Raw genomic sequence first — 26,451 nt, 5'->3', positions numbered from 1 at the left:
GTGAAACATCACTAGATCCTGACCAGATAGAGAGTAAATGTCTTTGGCAAAGTTGTTCAGGAAGTCAAGATATTTTCGTTGGTGGACAGTTGTTCAGTATTTTCTCACTACTCGGTGCTAGTATACACATGCAATTCTCGCATATACAATAGCTCAAAATCCTGAGCAGATAGAAAGTACTGTTTTCGGCAAACTTGTTCAGGGGGTCAAGACTTTTTGGCTGGTGGTTGTTCATGAGGTCAATGCCTATTGCTTGCTGCACAATAGATCAGAATTTTCACACTACGTGGCGTTAGTATGCATGTGAATTTCTCGCATGTAAAATATCTCGAGTTATTGATCTGATAGATGTTGCTAATGGACAGTAGTTCAAAATTTTCTCACTACGTAGCGCTAGAATACACGAGAAATTCTCGCATGTGGTTTGTTTCGAGATTATGACCAGATGCAAAGTTGCTGTCTTCGACAAAGTTGTTCAGGAGGTCAAAGCTTATTGCTTGGTGTACAATAGTTGAGAATTTCCTAAGCGGTGCTAGTAAACACGTGAAATTTTCACATATAAAATATCACGAGATCCTGACCAAATAGAATGTTACTGTCTTCGGCAAAGTTGTACAGGGAGCCAAGGCTGGTGGACAGAAATTCATTTTTTTTTTCACATCATTGCGCTCGTATACACGTGCAATTCTCGCATTCGATATATTTCGAGACCTGCTAAATTGTGATCGGCAAAGTTGTCCAGGAGATTAAAACTTTTTCTTTAGTCGACAGTACAGAATTTTCTGTGACATTCTAGAACAAAAAAAATCCCAGTATTTACGTGTGCACGGACAACGAGAGTAACTTAGAGAGTGAAGCACTTTTGCTCAGTTGAATAGAGAAATTTATAAAACCGTACACTCCCGATAATAAGTTTAAGGACACTCAAAATTTCGTTCTTTTTAGAATATTTGAAAGATTTTGAATGGAAATACGAAAAGGCAAATAACTCAATATCATTTTTAAATTGTGTATACCAAAGGTTCACCCAAAGTTACCCTATTTTTCAAAATTTACTCTGAAGAATCATGATTGATTTTCTCAGAATTGACTTGAAAAAAAAAGAATTAAAAGTAGTAGTAGAACCCTTATGCTATATCATTCATACCATTCAAATAACCTTAGGAGACCAAAAATTGGACGTAAAATGAAACAGCTTTGAACAAAACACATTTGCATGTTCACCATCTGGAAGAACTTTGCCGCATGTACAACTTTGACGATGACTGTTACTTTCTGATCTTAAGCTATAGCATATACAAATATTTTACATGCACACTAGCGCCGCATCCCAAAAATATTCTGAACTATTTACTGTTCACCAGCAAAAAAGCTTTGATCTCCTAAACAACTTTAACGACGACAGTAATTGTCTAGCTGTTCGGGATCTCAAGCTGTAACATATATGAGGATTGCACGTGTTTACTAGCGCAGCGCAGTGAGAAAATTCTGAACTACTGTTCACCAGCCAAAAGACGTTGACCTCCTGAACAACTGTGCACCAAAAATAGGCTTTAACCTCCTGAACAACTTTGACAAGACAGTAACTTTCTATCTGGTCAGGATCTCGAGATATATCACAGGCGAAAATTTCACATTTCACTAGCGCTACGTAGTGAGAAGATTTTGAACAACTGTCCACGAGCAAAAATTTTGTGATATCCTGAACAACTTTGCTGACGACAGTAATTTTCAATATGGTCAGGACTTGAGATATTTTATATGCGAGAATTTCACATGTATACTAGCACCATGAAGTGAGAAAATGCTGAACTACTCACCACCAGCAAAAAGGTTATGATCTCTAGAACAACTTTGCCGAAGACAGTTACTTTCTATCTGATCAGAATCTCGAGATATAGCATATGCGAGAAGTGTACATGTATACTAACGCCACGTGGTGAGAAAATTCTTAACTACTGTTTACCGGCCAAAAAGTCTTGACCCCCTAAACAACTTTGCCGAAGACAGCAGCTTTCTAGCTGATCAATATCTCGAGCTATTGAATATGCGAGAAAGGCACGTATATACTAGCGCCACATAGTGAGAAAATTCTGAACTATTGTCACCCAATAAAAAGATCTTGACTTCCTGAAAAACTTTGCCCAGTACATTTACTTTCTATCTGGTCAGGATCTAGAGTTTTTTATATGCAAGAGTTTCACGTGTATAGGAACGCTGCAAAGCGAGAAAACTCTGAACTACTGTCCACCTGCGAAAAAAAACCTTGACCTCCTGAACAACTATGCCGAAGACAGTACCTTTCTATCTGGTTGGGAACTCGTGATATATTATATGAGAATTTCACGTGTATACTAGCGTCGCGTAGTGAGCAAATTCTGAACTATTGAGCACCAAGTAATAGACTTTGACCTCCTGAAAAACTTGGTGAAAGACAGTAACTTTCTATCTGATCAGGATCTCAAGATATATCACATGCGAGAATTTCACATGTACTCTAGCGCTACGTAGTGAAAAAAAATCTGAACTTTTGTCCACCAGCGACAAGGCTATGATCTCCTGAACAACTTTGTCGGAGACAGTAACTTTCTATCTGGTCAGGATCTCGATATATTCCATGTTGTAATCAATTAAGTCAAATACCACGTAGTATGGTCACAGTTTACGCGGTTTCCATTTACATTTTCCCTATTATCCGCATTTTTTAGGTGTTTACTGTAAGTTCAGCTTGTTTGGATCAAAATAAGTTTTTTTTTGAGGAATACTCGTTGGTTTGGTAGATTGGTAGCTCAGCAACAAAATGGCAATGGAAAACTCATGTATGTTGTACAAAGTACAACAGCGCGAGTAACGGAGGGTTAATGTTCTCACTGAAATTTTCGGAGCATTCCTGAATTTCCATCAAATTATATGGACCTTTCGCATTTGAAATTTTTGCTAGAACTGGAAGTCGCCATATCAGATTTTAAAATGTAGTCACGATTCCCGACTTCTACCCGTCATCCCAGTTCCAAAAATACCCATAAGGGTACGAAAAACTTTGTTAGAGCTGGAAGTTGCCATTTTGGATTGCAAAAGGAAGTCAAGCATCAATTTTTATAATTTTCCAAAAATATCCAAATAAAAGAAAATCTTGAACTAACTAAATCCGGAAGTTGCCATATTGGATTAATAAAAAAGCATCTAACTAACATCTTTCTGCACGTCGTCTCTGTTCCAAAAATAGCAAAATTTTTTTAAAAGATTTTTTTTTAAACTGGAAGTGGCCATCTTGGATTCGATAATGGCGTCAAATATCGATCTCTGGCCTCTATATGTCGTCCTCGTTCCAAAAATACCCGTATTGTTGGGTATTTGACAGTTTTTCACAACCGGAAGTTGCCATATTGGAATTTATTATTTTTTTCCTTGATTTGTTTCCCGTCAATCTTGTTTTCCGTGCTGATGCTACCGACGCCAGGGAGGCAGTTCCCACATCTGGACCCTATCTATCGACCCATCAACTCATGAACCGGGGACCAACGGCTTTACTTCCCTTCCGAAGGAAATCGTGATCGGAGATGTTATGCCTCAGAACATCCCGGCGGCGCCGACTGGGATTTAACCCAGGCCTGCTGGGGTGAGAGGCAATCACGCTTACCACTACACCACCAGCGTCGTTATATTGGAATTTAGAAATCCAGAAGCGTGAATAATGTTATCATTTGGTAGATAATTGATAATCTTACAAATTTGTAGAGCATTCCAAAGCTCTATCTATAGATCCTCAAAAGTTATCAATAATTTTTGAGTTATGGACTTCACTTATCGATGCGTCGAAGTTGCAACCCATTAATGAATAACGCCCGGAAATGCAAAAAGTTTTGTAATTTGTTATCTTGATTTTCCAACAAAATTAAGTTCTACCGGATTATTCCGAAAATCACAATACAATAACGCCGGTAAAACAAGCCAAACCAACAATCTTCTCCGTGTCAGCAAGAAAAAACGAAGGAAATAACAGGCGCCATTGAAGTCATTGTGCTAAACAGAGATGAATATTTTATTGTGCTCAAATCCATCGCATCTTCGCAAAACTTCCTGCTTGGTGCTTTCGAGTTCTCGGTACTCATTTAGATAATTTCCCCAAATTCTCAAGAGCTGTGGTGCCATTCTTGTATCTCTTCTATTGACTATGAACATGATGGAAATTTCCCGAATCCCCCACCAGTGAGCGTCTGAACGAAACGTCTCTGAGGTTGCGTTCTGAATAGCTGAAATTTGAATTGAATGTCGCTTCGAAAGTCCCCACGCAACCCATCGACAGTTTATTGATTGGAACCTTTTTCTCTCTGTTATAGCTTCGTATAGCCGTAATAATGCAGCGAGGAGAAAACATTGATTTTCTCATTTAGTGTGATCCAAAAATCGTAACTCGAATATACGCAATAAAGGTGCAAGTAGGAACCAGTAAATCCCCTTTCATCATAGATCGAAACAGTCATACGTAGGATGTAATCACTGAGGAGAGAGACAGAGACACAAACACATTTACTATCGTAGAGAACCAGAACTCTTCGACCCGAATCGAAAGCCAATCGAGAAATATAGAAAGTTCCTCTCAAGTTCTCAAGCAGCAGGTCTTTGAGTTCCCTTGAACCGATCTAGAATGATCCTTTTTACGAACCGAAACTAGAAATCCCGGAAAGCGCGTAGCGAAATTCGGTGTCCCCAATTCCAAGACTAGAACAACGCATACAATTCACAAGTGAAGTAAAAACGGAAAAGAAGGATTCAATCCTCGATAAAAATAAAAACTTTTATTATAAGAAGGAAGAAGGAAGTAGTAAAGTAAAAAAAAAAAAGTAACAATGTCGTACGGTGATATTTCTTACGGGTAAGTAACCGAGCGTGTATACACATAGAAAAACAATCCCACAAATCCAGCTGGTACCTATCGAATTGCATTTCCTCAACACAACTCCCCCCCCCCCCCCCTTCCACCCCCTTCCAATCTCTTCTCCACCGTTCGATTTCAACTTCGCTTCCATTAGTATAATTTCCGCGTCTTTCTTTTCCCGGCCTTATGTCACGGTTTTACGATTTTCCACTTTAAATGAAAGAAATCGGACCGAACTGCGCCAAGGCAGAGTGAACAAACACAGTGTGCTACAAATTATCAATTGATCGAAAGGCCATCGCTGCCGTTCGTAGTAAACGGATTGCCTGCGGGAAGGGAGGTGGAAGATTTCCTGTTTCCGGTCGCGCGTTCAATTCCCACCGGTCCAATGATTTTCGTTTCGTTTCTTTTCATTTTGTTTTTGGTTCGCTCAGTGTCTCAATTCCTTTTCAAAATTAATGGCTTGAGCAGTATTTTCCTCTGTTTCTGTTTACTTCCACGTTGGCGTCTGATTTCGGTTGATTTCTTTTTCTTTTTGCCTTTTTTCGGTACACATTAAGGTGTCTTGGGGATCGCGGCTGGTGGGCGCCATCTCCGGCGATAGCAATTGGCTCAAGCAAATTAATTGGAGCTTTAGGTGGAGCACAATAGAAATAGAGCTGTAAATCGTTAGCGACTTAGCAGAGAATTTTATGTGGTTTTTATGCAAGCAAAATGGACTTTTAGGTGTTGGATTGGCTCTGGCCTGGGAGACGAGTTGGTAGTTTATGTGACGATTGCAATTTAGTGCGATGGAAATCAATTTGCTCAAAGTGGTCGTAAAAATACACAGGGCTTGAAAACCAAAACTTAGTTGAGTTATTCCAACGGAAGATGTTGGTATTAGTCCGAAACTAGTAGTGAATTCCTTGTGATGAATTCAATTTTTTAGCGTCCAAATCATTCTCGGATCCAAATGAATGAAAGGGAAAATTTGCCATTTATGAACCGCTTTCCTTTAGTTCAGCGGTTTTCAAACTTTTTTTTTACTGTGATGCACATTGAGCAATTCCATAAGCTCACGACCCACCAATTATAAATACAGAAGATATGAGACCAAGATTACCAAAATAAAAAAGACTCCAAAATGACTTTAAAATAAAAAAAAATCCTTTAAACTTCATGATTATCTGAAACCCAAAACCAAAATGGCATTGATGCGTCCAAACAGAGGTATTTCACCTAAACTCGGAAAATGATAAAACAAATAATGCCGAACAAGTTAAAACGCTTAACAACGTCGATAGAAGACAATCACAAAAATGGCCGCAACATGAGCAGTTCCAGGCAAAATTGCGACATAACAATTCAATTTCGATTTGTATGACACTTTGCGTATATGCTTGTTATGGGCAATAAGTCACATTTTTGCTAAAATTCTACCATTTTGGATCATATGAAATGTTCTACATGACGTCCATGCAATTTTTCAAAAAATTGTGGCATGAAAACTTTTGTAATGTTCAAAACACTTGAAAACTTGAAACAATCGTAGAACAAGATTTTTTGGTCATTTTTTCAAACTTTTTGTTGCTACGCTTTTTTTTTTGTTATTTTTTTCACAGAAGTTGATTCAAAATGTCTCAAACCTTGCTTTCTGAGTATAAATAACATGAAAAAAACATTTGAACAAAAGTTCAAAAAATTTAACAAATGTTCTTGTTGTACGATTTTTGCCAATTTTCAAGTGCCCATAAGTTCAAACATCAGCGGGTGTAGTAGTAAGCGTGATTGCCTCTCACCCCAGAAGACCTGGGTTCAATCCCAGTCGGCGCCGCCGGGATTTTCTGAGGCATAAAATCTCTGATCCCGCCTTCCTTCGGACGACTGGCTCAATTTCCACGACCTCTTCGTTTCGCTGGTCCATCTTCGCTCGAATTGTTCAACATTCAGAGATTGTACTACCTTCGGTCGTCTTTGGCTGGCGATGCTCTAAAACTGGTACAAACCATTCCGATTAGCACCATCAATTACCCCCCTTTCCGAGTTCCCTCCACTCAGACGCGAGTATGCAGCTGACTTCCATTCGCTAGTGGAGAAGTTTGAAGGCAACGTCAAGGTCCTAAAGCAGCTTGGAGAGAAGACCGATTACTGGGACATCGTCCTCATCTGAATGCTGAGTATCCGCTTGGATCCTACCACTCGACGAGACTGGAAGGAGCATTCGTCAACGAAGGATTCCGTTGCCTTAAAGGAACTGACGTCGTTTCTTCAGCGGAGGGTAACTGCACTGCAAACGATCTAAGGGAAACCCGTAGAAGCTCCAGTGTCCACTTAGCAGTTCAAGAAGCCCGCTCAACGTCTGGTCGCCAGTCACCATGGGGCTAGCCAATTCAACGTCGGTCGGAAATGCATCTTCGGTTCCGACCAACACCCGTTCTATTTATGTTCGTCGTTCGCCAAACTCTACTGGAGGAGAAAGAGAGGGAAGTTCGCTGACATCAGCTCTGTAGAAACTGCCTACGAAAAGGTCGTCACGCTCGGGAGTTCCATGATTTGTTTTCCGTCGATCTTGTTTTCCGTGCTGAGCATCAATGCTACCCACGCCAGGAGGCAGCTCCCACACCTGGACCCTACCTATCGACCCATGAACCGGGGACCAACGGCTTTACTTCCCGGCTGATCAGAGATGTTATGCCTCAGAACATCCCTGCGGCGCCGACTGGGATTGAACCCAGGCCTGCTGGGGTGAGAGGTAATCACGCTTACCACTATACCACCGGCGCCGCTAATACACAGCTCTGCTCCGGGGAAAATTTAGTCGCTGATAACTCTAGGACTACCCAATCTTCCCAATCCGAAGCACCAATCGCTTCTACGTCCGACAAGCAACCAAAGGCATCCGTAACAGCTACCATCTGGAAACCTGTCAGCTACGCGAGCACAGGACAGGCTCAGAACAACGTACTTCAGGCCACAGCAGTCGTCAAGCTGGTCGACGACAACGGAACTACACACATCGCAAGGGTACTTCTCGACTTCGGTGGTGAATGCTGCTTCATAGCCGAATCTTTCTCGCAGCTCATCAAGGCAAAGCGCAAGAACATCTGTGTTCCGATTTTGGGGATCGGACAGTTGTCGTTACAAGATTGTCTGCACCATTAGTTCGAGAGTCAGCAACTACTCTACCTCGGCCGAATTTCTGGTCCTGCCCAAAGTCACCATCGGTCTACCGACTGCCTCTTTCGACGCTTCTGCGTGGCAAATTCCTCCTGGTGTACACTATGCCGATCCGTCTTTTCACGAAGCGAGGCAGATCGACATCGTCATCGGTGCTGAAATCTTTTTTGAGCTCTTTAAAGCTCCAGGGTGCATCCCACTTGGTGAAACCTGTAATTTCCAACGACTCGCCGACCGACATCAGTTCTCCTCCGTTGAAGAAACCACGCGCAACAAAAACTGTGAACACACGGTGAAGAGCAATTTGGAAGAACAGCACACCGTTTGCCTGCCATTTAAGAAGCAAAAAAAGCGACCGACATCCTTCAGTATGGCATCCGCAGAACCGTCAATCATCGATCTATACATGAACGAGTTCTCCAACTATCGAATGCATCTATCACCAGTAACCAACGTCACAACAATGTCCGTCGCGCACAAGAAGATTACAGTGGAACTAATCATCGACCAGCTAATCCAACAGCAAACGTTTGCAGAAAAATAGAAGCAGCTCGCACAATCTTGACCAGTATCATCTAAATTCCGCTTACGCAGGTTTTATCAACTTCTCTCGACTGATAAGTTGATTCGCATTAGAGGTCGAATAATTAATCATTTTGTCAAGCTTCTGCATTCATTTTCCATCAGATGTCACTGCTGTTGTTTGCGGTGACATCTATCGGAAACTACACACAATCTGTTTTCCTATAATTGTTCACAGAGGACACTGCAGTGCAAAACATGTTTGGTACCTCTATATATGCATTTAGATTATTATTCGAAGTCCCTCCTTTTTTATACATTCTGCACACTAAATAGCTCACCCCTCACAGAATTTCCCATCGAATTTTATGTATGGGGCGGGGCATAAAGTATCTTTTGTGCAGAATATGTAAAAAAGAAAGGACTTCAAATGTTAAAGCAAATGCATATATAGAGGTACCAGACATGTTTTGTAGTGTCAGGTACTCTATTTTGTAATCTGTGAAAGGGAAATCACAAATCGAGTGTCAACAAAATACATGGCATGTTGAGAGATTGAGCTCGTGAGAGAGAATTTCTCTCTCAAATTTAAATTTTTTGGCTCTCTGGGACTGGTAGTAAAGCAGGTAAAACTGTATGGGGAAAAATCATTTTTATTTAATTGTAGCTTGTTTAGCATTAATTTCCGGGAAAAAACTGAACGACAAAGTCCCTGATTAATTTCTTTAGATTGTCGTTCACTTTTTTTGACCTGAATATGCACCGAAAGCGAATTATTCGCACTTCTCTCAATTTCTATATGGGGATTTTTATCACTTCCTACCAGCGGAACAGCGCCATCTCTGTGGAAAATGGTCGAACAAAATGATTAATTCAAAAAAGCTCCTGCATGTACAGGGTGGCCAGACCTACCGATTTATCGGTAGTCCTACCGATTTTTGGGATGCCTACCGATTCACAGACGAAAGGTTCAAAACAACCGGTTTTTCACTTTTCCTACCGAGAATCACATTTTAAGGTTGTGTTCCATTTGGTGATTTTTTACGTAAACTTTACACTTCGAAAATAAATTATAGTGTTCGAAAATCCATTTGTTGATGATCGTCCGATTTTTGAGAAGGTGTGTGTCAAGATTGATTCCTGATCGGTCAGAAACAAGCCATAAGAATCCCTGGAACACGATTTCCATCGGCTATTAACACTCCGAATACGGAGGGTAAAAAACTTTACGCCGACTACGAAGCCTCCGAAAAGCGTGTGACGGCAAGTTTGCAATGGCATGAATAATTTAGTCATTTCTTGATGAATTTCAAAAAGTGTGGTACTTCTAGAATTGCTAGAGTCTGTAGATTGTTTTGATTGTAAAAATATTGAAAATAAGGTTGTCTACTTTCTTTAAAAGTGAAAAGAGTCATTACACGTTTTTTTTTAAAGGTGTGTTTATGGGTTTTGCAAGTGGCTTAAGATCTATAATTTAGATTTTTGGACACAAATGTTCATAACTAGCCGGAATACAGTCATGGTTCCTACATATGGATCAAGGAGAACGGTCCTCGAAAGATCCAGAACATCCGTAAAAGTGGTCAATACACGAACCTAATCCTAGAGCTCTGTGCTTTTTCGAAAACATTAGGAACTGTGGTAAGATAAGAAAGAATTTGGGTCGTGACATAAACATGGACTTGGATGACCATGGGACCGTCCTCCGGAAGATCCGGAACATTCGTAAAAAGGGTCAATTCATGAAACTGATCCTAGAGCTGCACAGTTTTTGAAAAACACTAGGAACTGTGATGATAGAATGAATTTGGGGTCGTGACATAACCATGAACCCTGATGGCCATGGGACCGTCCTCCGGAAGATCCGGAACATCCGTAAAAGTAGACAATCCACGAAACTGATCCTAAAGCTCCGGGGTTTTTTTTAACATTAGGAACTGTGATATAAGATAGAATTTGGAGTCGTTACATAAACATAGACCCAGATGGCAATCGAACCGTCCTATGGAACATCCAGAACATTCGTAAAAGTAATCAATCAATGAAACTGATCGTAGAGTTCTGCGGATTTTCGGATACTTGACACTGTCATACATACATTAATTGGGGGTTGTAACATAAACATGTACATAGAAGGCCATCGGACCTCCGGAAGATCTGGAACATCCTTAAAAATGGTCAATCCACAAAACTGATCCGAGAGTTCAACGGTTTTTTTTTTTTTCAAAAACACGTGGAACTGTGTTAAATGAAATAATTTGGGGTCGTAACATAAGCATGGGTCCGAATGACCATGGGACCGTTCTCCGGATGATCCGTAAAAGTGGTTCATCCATGAAGGTCCCCCCAAACTGGCGCGTTTTTTACGCCACGGTAGTGGTAGCGAATAAATCACGTTAACCGCGGTAGCGAAATTCGCGTGGGTACCCACACCGGAGCAAATTTACAAAACATAAGGGAAGCTCACAGAACTTCAGGAAAGTTCGTAGATCATCAAAGAAATTCAAGTTGAAGATTGAAAAAAATATCTTCCGAGGAATTTGTGAAAGTTCAAGGAAGTTCATAATATATCAAGGAATTTCGTAGAACTTCAGGGAAATGTGAAGAACTTCATACCTGTGCCGTGTTGAGCTGTTGAACATTTCCAGAAGAATAATCATACTGAAGTCTTGGGTGTTTACGATAATTTCTTTTTAGATTTTTTCGAACAGTCTATTGAGTTCGCTCTTAGTTTTCTCCCGATATTTCAGATGAATTATCGCAGGGAAATTTTTTTTAGTTCGTCTAAATGCTTCTCCGGAACTCACTTTTGAATTTATTTGTCATGCTCCAAAAAAATTTCAATGGAATTATTCTCAGAACTGAATTTATTTCTAAAATCGCTTTGCATTTTCTCCTTCAATTACAGTTTCTAAATTCTCCTTATAAATAAATGTAGTTCTACTAACTTATTCTTTAGATTTAGCATAGCATATGCAATTGTACAAATCGTGGGTGGTCAACTATCTTCACAAATACCTTAGATTTTTCCTCCGGAAGCTTCTCTGAAGTGCAGTGAGTTTATAGCGTTGCGTAACACGTCTCATGAATCATTCGATGTGCTCGAAATATGCACGTATGTGCAATTGTCGGTAGTAACGAGACGCTTAGTAACGATTCGCGACTTTTTGGCAGGGTTTCCATTGAGAAAGAGCCCTTTACCTCCAACAGTCAAGCTCGGTTGGTCGAATTTAATACGGTAGATCTAATAACATCAGAAACAAAAAAAAATTAAACCTTTAAGAAGTTCTGATTGTTAGAAATGTGGGGAAGTTAAAAGATCATTAAGAGTAAGTTTCGATAGCTCCAGCGCAATCTAACAGATTTCAGGAAAATTTTCTTCAGCGAAGATTAAGAGCTTTAGGGCATTTCCATTAAATTCAGGAAAATTTAAGCATAATGACCTATGAGTAAGTTACGTGAACTTCGGGTAAGTTCTGAAAATGTTAGGGCAGTTCCATGAATATCAGAAAAACTGTGAGAACTTGAGGGACGTTCCTAGAACTTTAGGTTCGTTTCAAGAACTTTATGGCAGGTCCATTTATTTCAGTAAAATAGAGGAAACCATCAAGAAGTTCCGAAAATTTAAGGATATTAAAAAAAAACTTCAAAGAATGAACTTAAAACATTAAGCTACACAGAAGATCTACGTTTAAAGGAAAGTTTAAAGATCTTCTGGGCAGTTCCATTAATTTCCGCAAGCTTCAGGAAACAATACAAATCTTCAGGAAAGTCTGAGGAATTAAAAGAAGTACTGAGAATTGAAGGAAGTTTTATAGGCAAACTGCGGGAACAAAAGGGAAGTTCCGAAAACTTCTGGAAATTTTGGTGAACTTTAGGCAAGCTTCAGGATTTTCAAAGTGGTTCCAAAAACTTCAGGAAACTGCAGGAACTTTTAAGAAAATTTGAGAAATGAGAAATTCAGCGATATCTAGCGAACTTTAGAAAAGTCAAAATAATTTCAGAAATGTGGAAAGGTAACTTGAGGAAAATTTACATTTTAAAGAACTTCCAAGTATCTCAAAGAAGTTAGACTAGATGGCTTTAGGGAATTTCAGAGATATTAACGGCACTTCCAATAACTTCCAAGAAATTCCAGGCTTTCAGGGAAGTTCGATGATTTGTATGGATATGGTCCGATAAATTCCGGTCAATTCCATAAACTTCAGAAAAACTCTGAGAATGTTTGACAGTTCTATTTAGTTCAGGGTAATACCAAGAACTTTAATAGAATTGAGAGCACTTCAAGAATGCTTCAAAACAGATGGACTGATCAGAGAAATTAAGAACAACTAATTTCAAGGAAATTGAAGAATGCTTAAGAAGTTCCAAGAAACTAAGGGAATTTCCTAAACTTCATAAAATAACCAAGACCTTTATTTAAATTTCAGAATCATAAGAGATGTTACATGAGCATCAGGAAAATGTGAGACCATTTTAAGGGAGTTCCATGGGTTTCAATGCAGTTTAAAGAACTGTAAAATGCAGGAACTTCAGCGACGATCAGATTATGTTCAAGAAAATCGCGAGATCTTTTAAAATGTTCAGAAATGTTCAAGAACTTCTAGAGACCTTCAGAGAAGTATATAGATTTTTTGGTAGTTTCGTTATATGTTGGGAAGTTCTTGGAACTTCGTAGATGATTAGAGATCTTCATATCAGTTGCATTTATTTAAGGAAAATTACAGGATATTTCAAGGAATTCAAAGGTATTATGGAATATTTCAAGAATTTCATGAATTTTGCGATGCTTCAGGAACAATTCGAGGTCAATTTTATAAATATGATTAAAATTTCCGGAACAGTAGAAAAACTAAATGAACTTCAGGAAAGATTCAAAACCTCACGGAAGTCCAAATAAAACTAGGATTTTTACGTGAATTGTCTACTTTTGTGGATGTTCAAAATCTTCCAGAGAACCACACCGCTACCTGTTTGCATATGCTAGTCCTAGATCTATACATGTAGCTTCAGAATAAGTGAATCGTGAAGCTCTTGAATCTTTTTTTATTACTTTAACGCATGGTGCGGACCTCCCGAAAGACCGGGTTGTGGCCAGCAAAGTTCGCATGCTGGACCCAGATCCAAAATGCATTAATGTAGCATCAAAGTAAGTGAATTAAAAAGTACAGAGCTCTACGATCTTTTCTATGAATCGGCCCCCTTTACGGATGTTCCGGATCTTTCGAAGGACCGTTCCATGGCTACCAGAGTGCACATACTGGTTTCAAATTTAAATTCATTCATGCAGCATAACAACAAGTTGATTAAAAAAATCTAGATCATTTTTTACTAACTTTCTACATTTATGGATGTTCCGGGTCTTCCAGAGTAATGCTTTGCTGTCCCTAGGGTCCACATTTTTGTTCCACGTCGAAATTCATTCATATATCACAATGTTCAAATGAAAAACAAAACAAACATTTCATAGATAGCAACGCTTCGGCCGGTTGTCAACCCGCTGTTCACCAAGAGGCAGATTGTTATTTCCCGCACTTGAATAGTAACCCCCAGTGCGGTTACTGCGTTATGGTGGAGGTTACTGAAATAGCTTTAGCAACGCATTGGTGCGGGTGCTCTAAGCACAACAAAACGATGAGGAAAAACATGTTGCTCAATGAAGAAAAATATCAGTCTGCGACAATCTGCCGGACTGCTTTGTCTGTCAAAGTGCATTGACGAAGCAAAGCAAAGCACGTCGTGTCGCATCATACTTAGTCAGTCAGCATTTCAATAGCGGTTTCGTCAGTGTGAATCGAGAAATGTAGCACGTCAGTTGTCACGTGATATTGATGAAATAATGCAGCATTGGACTTTCAGGTGCCTCTGCGAGAGTGGCCAACATATGGAATAATGCTATTTTATGTTACAAGAGAAAGGCACCTGGACATTATTTTTGCTTAAGCAGTAAGATGGGTCAGTCCTTGTATAACCAACATCGCAATTGACGGTATGCAGCACGGTTCTTGATTAGTGTACGTAGCTGTAAAAAATGAATGGGATGTCAAAATTTTTTGAATTGAAAGTTTTATGAGATTTAGTCAATTCCATTTCAACCTAGAGTTTATGTAAGACCGTGTAATGTAATTTATCTATTAGCCATGCATGTAAAAAACAATTAGGAATGCATTCAGTTCGTCATCAGCATTACGTTGGGTGGGTATTACTGGTGCTTAGTGGTTACCGTTTCTGCTTACTGAGCCGAAGGTAAAGAGTTCAATCCCAGGCCCGTCCTCTTCTTTGCAATTTTTCACTATTCCTTATTCTATCCTCACTACATAAAAACAGCTGCTTTTACTTACCGCAGTGAATCTAAAAATAACCCAACTATCTTTCCCGTGACAATTGTGTAAACTCGGTCTCTAGTACCAACGATTGTCAAATTTCCCCTCTCAAAAGACCGTAAGGACGTGGCCAGCGTCGGTACTGATCTATTATAAATAGAATGAATAAATCAGTGCAACCTTAGCCTGAACAAATATTGTAATTAAGAAATAAAACTCTTTGTTCAGTTGATAAACATCTAAATATGGTGATTTTATCAAGCTTCACGCTTATGGAGGCTCGACATGAATCTGAAAATTAAACATAACTAGGACTTCTTCGCGTTTCATAATGAGCGATTGATTCATTCGCTTCCTACGATATGTGAAGAAGAGTTTGTTAAGCTTATAATAAGCATTTTAAAATCTGTAAACAAGCTTTATTAAACGTTTCTACTTATTTTTTTTGAATATGCATTAGTTTTCAAAGCTTTAATATTCACTTGATCAGCATTATGTCAACCTTTATTCAGAAATTCAATAATGTCAATAAAAAACATAACATTATAAAGAGTGTCTTTATTAACGATGGGCTAATGCTAACGATGTCTAATAATGCTTCAAAAGTCTCTTTATGACAAATTAAATGTAATTGTTAAGTGTAAGGAACAAATTCCAAGAAGACACTTTTTTCTAAATTTTCAAGGCTCTTAAAGCATCTTTCCTGTTAAATTTTCATTCTGGACTACTGTGCAATGCGTCCTCGGGACAATGCAAATGAATATTTTTTAGAGTGAAAACTAGTGAAAACTTGTCAAATAATGCTTCCCTTCAAAATGTATGTATGGACCCAATATAAGAAAGACTTAGACCAACACTAACCTTATATTTGATAAATCTTAGTAGGCAGAATAAAACTTTGCAATTCAAACAAGTGGGTACACACTAATCCATCCAAAAAGGTTTAATTTGGTTTTTGAATTGTGGAAATGTTAGGTAATAGGGGAAATTGATGTAATGTCGTCCTAAATGCCCCTAATTTGGGCCCATTTATGTATGAAAATCTTCAAATCGATTTATCTCCGTTAATACGGCTCCAATCGAGATTTGGAGGATTTTTAGCTGAGTACTGTGAACTAACTCAAAATGCTTGTCATCTGGGAGCCGAGTCAAACTGTCAAACGGGAGCCAAACATTCAAAAGAGCTCAGAAGTCACGTAGGTAGTTACTGTTTAAACCATAAGTAAAGGTGTTGCAAACCTTCTGAAAGAAATTAAGAATTATAAATATAAAAGTGTCGAAACATCAACCTTAGTAGGCGGATAATTTAAATCACCGATCGTGTTTTTATTTGATATTAATAATGCCAAAACTGGGTTGCTGAAACAAGAACGTAATCAAACTTTATAAGAGTCATGTGAGCTTTGTGGGCAGGTGCACTCCCATCACCATGTATACGTTATTTCTGGAGCAGAGGAGGAGGAGCCAAGAGTTCATTTGACAGCATGTATATACAATTTCGCGAGCTGTTTCAGCAAAACAATTTCACTTGAAACAAACTCACTTGAAAAATAAAATCGGCTGAGTTCGCAGTACTCAGGTTTTTAGGTGTCACAAAAAAATTTCCTCAAGCAAATGTCCCAACCCATTATATCAGGCTGGCGGGTATGAAAATCTTTAAATCGATTTATCTCCGTTAATACGGCTCTAATCGAGCAAATGACTAAATTTTCAATAGCGACCAGAACAATTCCATTCATCTAGATAAAATTGATAAATAGCAGATTTTTTTGCAATGGGTCCAATCTTAGATCCATAGGCCAACATTTGAGCTATTTCCCCTAGTTTAAAAAAAACCTGTGTAAAATTCAAAAATGAGAAAATTTGTTCCGAACTTGTACAGACTTCATTCTGTTAACCCCATTTAATGATAGAAACTCTTTACGGATAACGGTCATTTGATTTTTACCGACTCTACCAACAGAGTAAAAAAATACTGACTCCTGTAAAATAATCTAAGTGCGAATGAACTTCTTCAACAACTCTTGAAATAGACTTTGCTTTCTGGGATTGCATGTGAAATTTTTATTGACTTATTGGCATCATATATCAAGCTTAATTTTAACACCTCGAAGAACAGGGTATCCATGTATTAATCCAACAATCACATGAGTGTGTCAAGAATTATATTGGATTTTTAATTTAATTACGATTAAGAGATTAATCCTTTTAAGTTGCAGCCATGAATAAGTAACAAGTAAACACAATTATGCATGCACCAAACACACACAACCTCTTCTCAAAACAAAAGAGTCATGGATCTTGCTCACCTTCGACACAGGTGAGAAAGTTTACCCTCCGGATTATGATACAATAGAGCTAAGTCCCAGATTGCCCTCCTCTATTCATATGATTTTTTCATTTCCTGTTCATTGTTTGAAACTGCTGCATCACGAAACTAGCTTTCATCCCTTCTCTCCTAGCCCACTGTCTGCCTCTCTGCCTCCTCTTAAAATATCCGTCCCATCTCTTCTAACTAGTTTGAAAACTCAAACGCAAAAGACAAACCGGTAAATCACTTTCTCAAGTTTTATTGGCATTCACAGAATTAAAAAAAAAAAAAAACAGAGATCCTTCTTCCTTCTTCTCCGTCAAATAATAAAAAAGATCAACGAACGAACGCAGCTCACTTGTCTAGCTTTTGAGGACCAAGAAAAAAAAACATCTAGCTAGTTCTCCTCACTTCCTACCCCGTCCCCTCGCACGACTAGAGTACAGCATTACTATCCCAAGGCAAGTGCAACTACCAGCTATGAATATTAATGAATTTCGACAGCTGCGGGGAAAATGGTGAAATTGCTTCCTACCGGAACAAGTTCTCGAAACTGTTGTCAACTTTTCCGTTCCTGCTCGGTCGGGAGCGAAACAACGCTACGCACCGAAACCCATCTCCACCCGCCATAATCCCACTATGATGTAAATATACATGTGTCTCCATCTCAGAAGAGTAAGGTTTTCACCTTTCCATCCCATCCCAGGAATGACAGGTAGTTAGCATACCATTTCTGGGAAGGAAACATTCCCAAACTTTTTCATTCATTACGATACAAAATGTTACCACCCAGAAAGGAAAATTTCCATCCGACCAAGACATTCGTATCGTTGCTATTGTTAAAACTCACACTGCTGCTTTCTACTTTCGATACACTCATGAAAAAAAAACTTTAGCTTTAATTAATCACCAGCAAATGAACAACAGGACAGGAATCATTTGCGAAGCTGATCACAACATAGAATATATTATAACATTGCTACCACCATTGAACTAGTTTGTAGAACAGTTTATCGCTCGCTAAATCGCTAACCGATTTTACTCAGCCATCATTCTCTATCTCCTCTCCAACCACCACCGTTCATTTGTGTGCATTTTCTCTCCGACAAAGTGACTTCCACACTCGAAACAGTTTCGTCAATCGATCCAGCAATCAAAGTCTCACTTTTTTGTTCTGTTTTATTATTTGTTTGTATGAACACACAAAAAAAAACGTCCTTCAACTATTTCGAAGCCATCCCACATCCCTGACCAGTAGTAGTTAACCAGTGTGATCCGAATTGTAATGTTCTTCGACAGTGAACTAATTGTAGGTTTTTTTTTTCCTTTCTTTCCTCAAACCTCATCGCATCAACCAACGCAGATTGCAGAAGCAGGTCAGCGTGATGAGCATGAATCTGTCGGCGAAGTTAGACGATCTGCAGCGGGGTGACCGGCACTTCGAGACCACGGTCGCCCTCTGCGAGATCCGAACGCAACTGCAGGAGCTCACCAAATCGGTGGAGAGCTGCCAGACCGAGGTCTCGGAGGTGAGTATTGTAAAATTGTTGTTTGGATTTTCCTTGCCTTAAACATATTGCCCGTGTAGCGCACACTTCCGTCGCAAACAGTTGCAGCAACTTGTGTTTGACTGAAATAGATTGTATAGAAGTTTCTGTAACTGATTTGTGGCAAGAGTGCTACAAGGTGGTTCTTTAAGTATGATTTTATAAATTTACTACAATAAACAGATTTGGTGGATTGAATTTGCCAGCATTTGATTGATTTAAAAAAAAATCATTCGATAAGCAGTTCCACGCCAAATGACGAGTCGGAAAAATTCGACGATTTGCATGAAAATTTGCATAATTGTTTGTTATGGGCAATGATTCACATTATTGCTAAAATTCGGCCATTTCAGATGTTGTAAAATTTTAAAAATGGCAGCTTAGCAGTTTTCCAAAAAATGATGCACTGAAACGGGATTTCTGATCGAAATGACATCCTAGAAAAAGTTGTAGAGAAAAATAATGTTTTTTTCTGGGAAAAATATACAAACAAAGGCATGGATTCATTTGAAGTAAGAATAAAAAATTTAAATCCTTAATATTTCAAAATGTACTTGTGTAAATCTGGCAAAGACACTTTGAGCTATTTGGTTTTTTAATATTTTTTTTAAAATGTTTCGGTCAATAAATTAAAAACAGATCTTTTTCTGTTTATTTTTCCCAGCCTGACATTACTTTTCGTTACAACTTTGTCTCAGGCGTCGTTTCGATTAGAAATGCCGTTTCCGTGCTACAATTTTTTGAATGATTTGAAAATTTTATAAGATCCAAAATGGCCGAACTTTAGCAAAAATGTGAATCATTATCAAATAAAAAAAACAATTACGCAAACTTACATACCAATCGTTTCGCTAGCCTGAAATTTCTCTATATTAACCTTAAGCTTTAACAATCATTGATTAAAGTACTAAGATTTGTCATTGTCAATGACAGACTTTCGTGCAATGTTGACAAAATTGTTTTTCACATAGTCAAAATTTCATTAATTTTTTCTTCAATGGCAAACATTCACCTGGTAACAAAAAGTGTAATATCGTGCATTCCAGTGCTGTATTCCTAAAATTTGAGCTAAGTAGTCGCACCGAATATTGACCAGCGCCCTTAAAATATAAATCTTTCTTAACTAACGATGCGTCCGCCCACAATATTGATGACGTTGTTTCAATTAGTTTATTAGATAGAAATAGAAATTACCAATATTGGCAATATGGTTTCTACGTTGCTGTTCAATTTATGCTAGAGGTGGTGGATTTATCTTGAGTAGTTATAAATGATGACTGCTGTTAAGATAGCATAAATCAATCACCAGCATAAATGAACAGCAACCATAAAAATATATGTACAATAATGCAAAATGGCCCATCCCATTTGGCTCTTGTACAAGAAATCTTACTTTCATAATTCCCCAACTACTTTTAGCAAAAGTGGAATACCAAACTCCTCAAGCATGTGAACGTGTCAATAACACAATCTTCGCTATGCAAATCTTTGAAATAAGAACAAGAGATGTTTGTGCTGTTACAATTGATATTACCTTTGGAAACCATAATAGGCAATGCGTTTACTGTTTCAGTGCCAGGTTTTTTCGTTTATATCAGGTTCTTGTTTTAGACGCTCTCAAGATCTCTCTAGCCGTAGGCTAGTTCATCTCCGTTCAAGTTATTCAGTTCTATCTGAAGTGATTCTGAACTTTTCCAAAGTGATTCCAAATTTTCCTAATGTAATGTAATGGCAGTATAGACAGATCTCGTTTTTGGAAACGTAACTACAGTGCACTCTCTACAACTCGAGTTATAGAATTATCGAGTTATAGAATAACAATCCCATACAAATTCGCTATCGCAGTAGCCATGATACTCATTTTTATTATGGTTATATAACTCGATATCAAGTTATTGAACATTATGCGCTATTATTCCCTATCGGAAAATAGGACATCACCAGTTTTTACACATTGCAGATGCATGCTAGTCTAACGCATCGTTTGTTGCTTCTCTGTCAGGTAATCTGGTAAAAACGGAGTAGCAACCGCGAGCGGTTAATCATTCTCATGCTCAATTATGTCTGTACTATCTGAAGTGATTCAGTACTTTCTGAAGTTTTTTTGCAGTATTTCAGTACTTTTCAAAGTGATTCGGAGATTTTCTAACGTGTTTCAGTACTTTTAGAAAAGATTTTGAACTTTTTTTTTTAAGATTCGGTGCTCCACTGAACTACTGAAGTGATTCAGTACTTTCTGGAATGATTTAGTGCTTTCCGAATTGATTATGAACATTACGAAGCGATTCATTATTTTCAAAGTGATTCCGAACGTTCCTGATGTGATTCAGTACATTCCTTACTTATTCACAGGGTTGCTTCCACTCACTTGCTATAAAAAAATGTTTTTCGGAATTATGAAATCATTAGATGTTATAATGGTTCTTAGTACTTGAAGGTTAAAAGAAGGGGTCGTGAAGTATATATTTAACACATAAAACCTGTCAATATTGCTTTCAGTGCGTCACAAACAGCGATTTTACGATTCGTGAGCGCTCACTCTGAGTGAACGCTCACGAATCATAAGATCGCTGATTGTGACGCTCTGAAAGCGAAATTGAGAGGTTTTATGAGTCAAACACACACTTTTCACTTTGTTCTTGTTACTTGCGCAAGTACAACATATCATTATATCATCTAATGATTTCATTATTTCAGAAAACAATTTGTTATAGCAAGTGAGTGGAAGCAACCTATTCAATTATTTTCTAAGTGATTCCGTTCTTGCGGAAATGATTGCAAACTTTCTGGGGTGATTCAGTACTTTCGAATATGAATACGAAATTTTCTGAAGTGATTCAATATTATCCGCAGAGATTCCGAGCTTAAAGTGATTCAATACTTTCCAAAGTGATTCGATGCTTTCTGAAATAATTCAGTACTTTCCGAAGTTATCCAAAGTGATTCCGAACATTCCTGAAGATATTCAGTATTTTCCAAAGTAATTCCGAACATTTCTGCATTCCTAAGTGATTCAATTATTTTCAAAGTGAACTTTCGGCAATAATTCAGTACTTTTCAAAGTGATTTCGAATATTTATTAAGTGTTTCCGGTCTTTTTTGAGGTTATTCAGTACTTTGTGAAGTAACTCTGAACATTTCTGCAGTGATTCAATACTTTCTAAAGTGATTCTAAAGTGTTCATAATTGATTCAGTACGTTCAGAAGTGATTCCGAACATTTCTAAAGTGATACAATACATTCCTAAGTGACTCAGTAGTTTCCGAAGTGATTGAAAACATTTCTGAAGTGATTCAGCCCTTCCGAAGTAAATCCAAAATTTTCTGAAGTGATTTCGAACTTTTCATAAGTTATTCAATGTTCTCTGCAATGATTCAGTACTTTCCGAAGTGATTCCTAATTTTACAAAGTTATTCAGTTCTTTTTGAAAGTGATTCCAAGCTATTCTCAAGTGATTCAGTACCTTCCGAAGTGATGTCAATCTTTTTATATGATTCCAAACTTCCTTCCCATACCTCAACGTGAAAGAATTTTGAAAGCATCATCATGTAAATTTTTTTATCTTACGCCACTAAGTTACGCCAATTTTCAGCCAATCACCGTTAGTGGTTAACCCCAATCAGATGAAGTTTTTAACAGTTCAAGGGTATTATTTAACTTTAACTGGCACAGGCCACTTCAATTTTAACATATTTGATTGATTTTTTTTTTCCGTAACATGTTTATCAGGGTATGCAAGCCATTTAAAATTTAGGGGCGCTAACAACTTCAAATTTAAAGATTTTCATCATTTTTTAAGAATTTTTTTTTCCAGAACATGTCTACCAGGGGTGCATTATATTTTTTTTTATTTTTCTTGATCATATTTCCAAGAGGGGCAAGCCATTTAAAAGATAACATTATTTTTCAATTTTTCCTGGATCATGTTTCCCAGAAGCGCAAGATATTTTTTTTATTTATCCGTAAACTTGTCTACCAGCGACACTACCCATTTCACATTTATATATGTTTTTAAATGTTTCTCTGAACGGCGCCGGTGGTGTAGTGGTAAGCGTGATTACCTCTCACCCCAGCAGGCCTGGGTTCAATTCCAGTCGGCGCCGCCGGGATGTTCTGAGGCATAACATCTCTGATCACGGGGTAGATTTTTAGGGAAGGGAAGTAAAGCCGTTGGTTCCCGGTTCATGAGTTGATGGGTCGATAGGTAGGGTCCAGGTTTGGGAGCTGCCTTCCTGGCGTCGGTAGCATTGGGCTCAGCAGAAAAATTACTGAAAAATTACAGAAAAAAACAAACCAAAGGAAAAAAAAAATTTCTCTGATCATGTTTAGCAGGGGCGCAAGCCACTTCAAATTTAACTATTTTGATCAATTTTTACCAGCACGTGTTTACCCAAGGTGCAAGCCATTTGCAAATTTCAACTTGAACATGTTTACCAGGTGCACTAGCTATTTCTAATTTTCACCTGAACTTGTCTACCAGGGGCGCAAACCTCTTGAAATTTAACATTTTTATTAAACTTTTACCGCAACTTGTCTACCAGGGGCGCTGGCTATTTAAAATTTAATATTTTTTCAGAAATCCAGATTTAAATTTAAATTTTTAAAAACTTTTCCCTGATAATGTATATTAGGGGCGCTTTCCATTTAAATTGAATGATTTAAATCATTTTCAACATGCTTACCAGGGGCGCAAGTCATTTGAAATATAAGGTTAGTTAAGTTTTCTTTATTAAGGAGGCTTTCAGCCTGAGGCTGGTTCGCCTCCGATGATTTCAAATATATCTTTTTTAAATGTTTTCCAGAACGTGTTTATCAGGGGCGCAAAACATTTTAAATTTAACGATTTTGATATTTTTTCTCTGAACTTGTCTACCAAGGGCGCTTGCCATTTCAAATTGACTGATTTTTAAATTTACCTGAACATGTATATCAGACGCTAGTGATTTCAAATTTAATATTTTTTAAACAATTCTTCGAACTTGTTAATTGGGGGCAAAAGTCCCCTCTGACTAGGGTGCAGTGTATTTTAATATTTAACATTTGCGGTGAGATTTTGGCACCGACGTGTGGTGTTTCTGTCTTTCGTACTACCGGATTCTTGTTTAACCGTATCCACGAAGTTTTTTCCTGAATTATGAGCTTCCGCTGTATGTAGTCATCTTGCTTGGCACTCCATTTCTTGATGTCCATTTTGTAAGTAACATGTAATAAGCACTCGAAAAAACGAATTTTTGAATGCAGTACCGGGATACCATACGCATAAACGGATGTATTTACTGGCCGTTGGATTGCTAGTTTTAGATGGTATGACTCCACATGCACAACATGTAGCCATGGACGAAGTCTCTGTCAACGTATTTTTAGTAGACCTGTGCGCCGCCGCGCCACGCCGCCGCCGCCGACGATTTTCGTACGCCGCCGCCGCCGATGAAATTTAGCCGGCGCGCCGCCGAAGTAAAATCTTCCACGCCGCCGAATAAATTTATGTCACGCCGATGACAAATCCGTAGCACCCTTTAGTAGTAATTTATCTTGAACGCGTTGAAATTAGCGTGTGGTGCAGCGATTGTCATTTAGTCTTTTGACGTTTGTTCGCACTTTCTCGATCTAGCACACAGGAATGAATAATTCAAGTCGGATTTACATAAAGGAGAATAAGTGAATATAGGGTATTCCAGAATGTCTAAGCACGACTTTCGAACACCCCTGCTTGTTTCAGATGCCGTTTAAACAGCTGATTATCACGCTGAATTATTGTTTACATTTCGACCAACAGTTTCGTGTATCGCAAGTTGCGGTTCTTTACATTTCCGTGACAATGCGAAGCATTTCTCCGGAAAAGCGCAAACAGATCGTGCACAAATGATGTACTATACACATTTTCTTTTAAATATCATTATTAAGGAAACTTTCAGCCCAATTCCCAACATTTATCTGAGTAAATTAGCGAAATTGGAAGGTGTAAGCATCGGAGCCGTTCGAAATGCGATTCAGAAGTATGGTGATGAAACAACTTTCCAGGACAAGCAAAAATCTGGAGGTAAACCGAACCCTTTTGACCAAAATCTGAACCAGAAAATCGTGCAAGCTTTCACTCGCAAGAAAAGGCAGGGCTGGTAGCAGGTCACTTTTTAGTGACTTGGTCACTATTTTGAAGCCAGTCACTAAAAAGTCACTTTTTACACCAAAAAGTCACTAAAGTCACTATTTCCCTAAAAATAGCCACTAAAGTCACTTTTTCACTACTAAAATAGAGTGAAATTTAAAAATATCAACAATATGTTTAAATTGAGTACTTAGCACTAAAGTCTTAAGTAGTTTTGACAAAATTTACATATCTGTTAAAAAAAAATTAAAATTTTAAACAGGGTGATCAGTGAACCGCAAAACTTTTGAACACGAGGAAAACTATTGGGAAATGCCTTCAAATTCGATTAAAAATCGGGGAAAATATACCTCCATTCCCAGAAAATACATTGTAAACCTTGGAAATTTGCCAAATGTATTTGTCTGTGATAGATTTTCAAATGTCTTTCAAGGATGATTAATAACTTTAAAAAATCCAAAGAATATTTTAATAGAATTTTGAAGGATATCAGAGAAGAATACCAAAGTACAGACTACGAAAGTCTCTTGTGAAATTAAGTGCTCTGAGGACCGATTTCTTCATCTCCGCTTAAATCTTAAGCTTGGTTAACCTATATAGTTAAACTTGGCTTAACACATACAAGCGTCGCTTTTGATTATTGTTTAAATTATTAGAGACGCAAAATTTAGCTCCGACACAATTTTGGAAATAATTCCAATATAATTGAGGGGGCATTTAACGAGGGGGACGACTCTATCTACGATGCAGGAAATATTGTGTTTTGCTGTGGATAGCTGCGCGTACGCTGAGTAGATAGAAAAAAGATTTATCACGATTTCGAAGATTTCCTGCAAAAAGATGATGCGCGATGCAAGTAGATGCGAAAAATGAAAGAAGATTTTTCAAAGATTTATTGGCTAGTGTGAGATTTTTTGAGCATCTAGAATTGAGATTTAGATGTGTCGCCCCCCTCGGCATTTAACGAGAGTTCTGAGAAAAATTGTATGATGATTAGTTGAGGATTCTAGGTTCAATTCTAATAAGAATTGAGGGGGTTAGAAAAGGGGTGTAAGTGTGTAAGTGACTTTGATCGATTCTCTTCACCGACTTTTTCTTTTGACAGTCACAGCTTTACAAACAGATTTTGCGCTATTTCTCCCACATAGTTTGATAAAGGAGGTTCTCATCTTGCATCCAGAATAGCACACGAATCAATGAATTAGTATCGAAAGAGAAAGTCGATGAAGAGAAGCGATCAAAGTCACTTACACCCTTTTCCTTCTAACCACTTCAATTCAAAATTAGTTCTGAAATTCTAAAGAGTTCGAAATAAACTCCGAGAATTCCAATGGAATCGAATTTTGAAGGTTCAATCTCGAAGGAATTCTGAGAATAGTTTTAAAGATATTCTGTGATGGATTTTAATTTTAAGAATTCTGAGAAAAAACTATGGGAATTCTAAGGAGAATATGAATTGAATTTCCAATTGAATGCAGGGGATCCAGTCCATGATTATTCTAAGCTGAAATTTATTAAATGTCTCGAAATTCTAAGGAGAATTCAAATAAATTTAAAATGGATTTATGGGATGGGCCTTCAGGGAGTTCCTAGAAGAACCAATA

At 38.1% G+C, this 26,451-nt stretch overlaps 1 protein-coding gene across 11 annotated transcripts in view; it reads left to right on the top strand.

The window, feature by feature from the left end:
* Positions 1-26,451, top strand: part of Glut1 (Glucose transporter 1) — a 317,829-nt gene that overhangs the window by 108,813 nt on the left and 182,565 nt on the right. For 10 of the 11 annotated variants that reach the window (XM_065224649.1, XM_065224648.1, XM_065224654.1 and 7 more), the window contains one exon: positions 18,558-18,723. The exons of the other annotated variant lie outside the window; for it this stretch is intronic. In XM_065224649.1, coding sequence (XP_065080721.1) covers positions 18,558-18,723 — 166 coding nt within the window. The remainder of the gene's footprint in view (positions 1-18,557; positions 18,724-26,451) is intronic. 11 annotated transcript variants of the gene reach the window in all.

Source organism: Ochlerotatus camptorhynchus, unplaced genomic scaffold (assembly GCF_037179485.1).
Source record: "Ochlerotatus camptorhynchus isolate MF236.1 unplaced genomic scaffold, CSIRO-AGI_Acam_v1.1 ptg000213l, whole genome shotgun sequence".
In the NCBI taxonomy this organism is placed as follows: domain Eukaryota; kingdom Metazoa; phylum Arthropoda; class Insecta; order Diptera; family Culicidae; genus Ochlerotatus; species Ochlerotatus camptorhynchus.
Note: the sequence above shows the minus strand (reverse complement) of the source record. Positions and strands in the feature narration are given on the sequence as shown.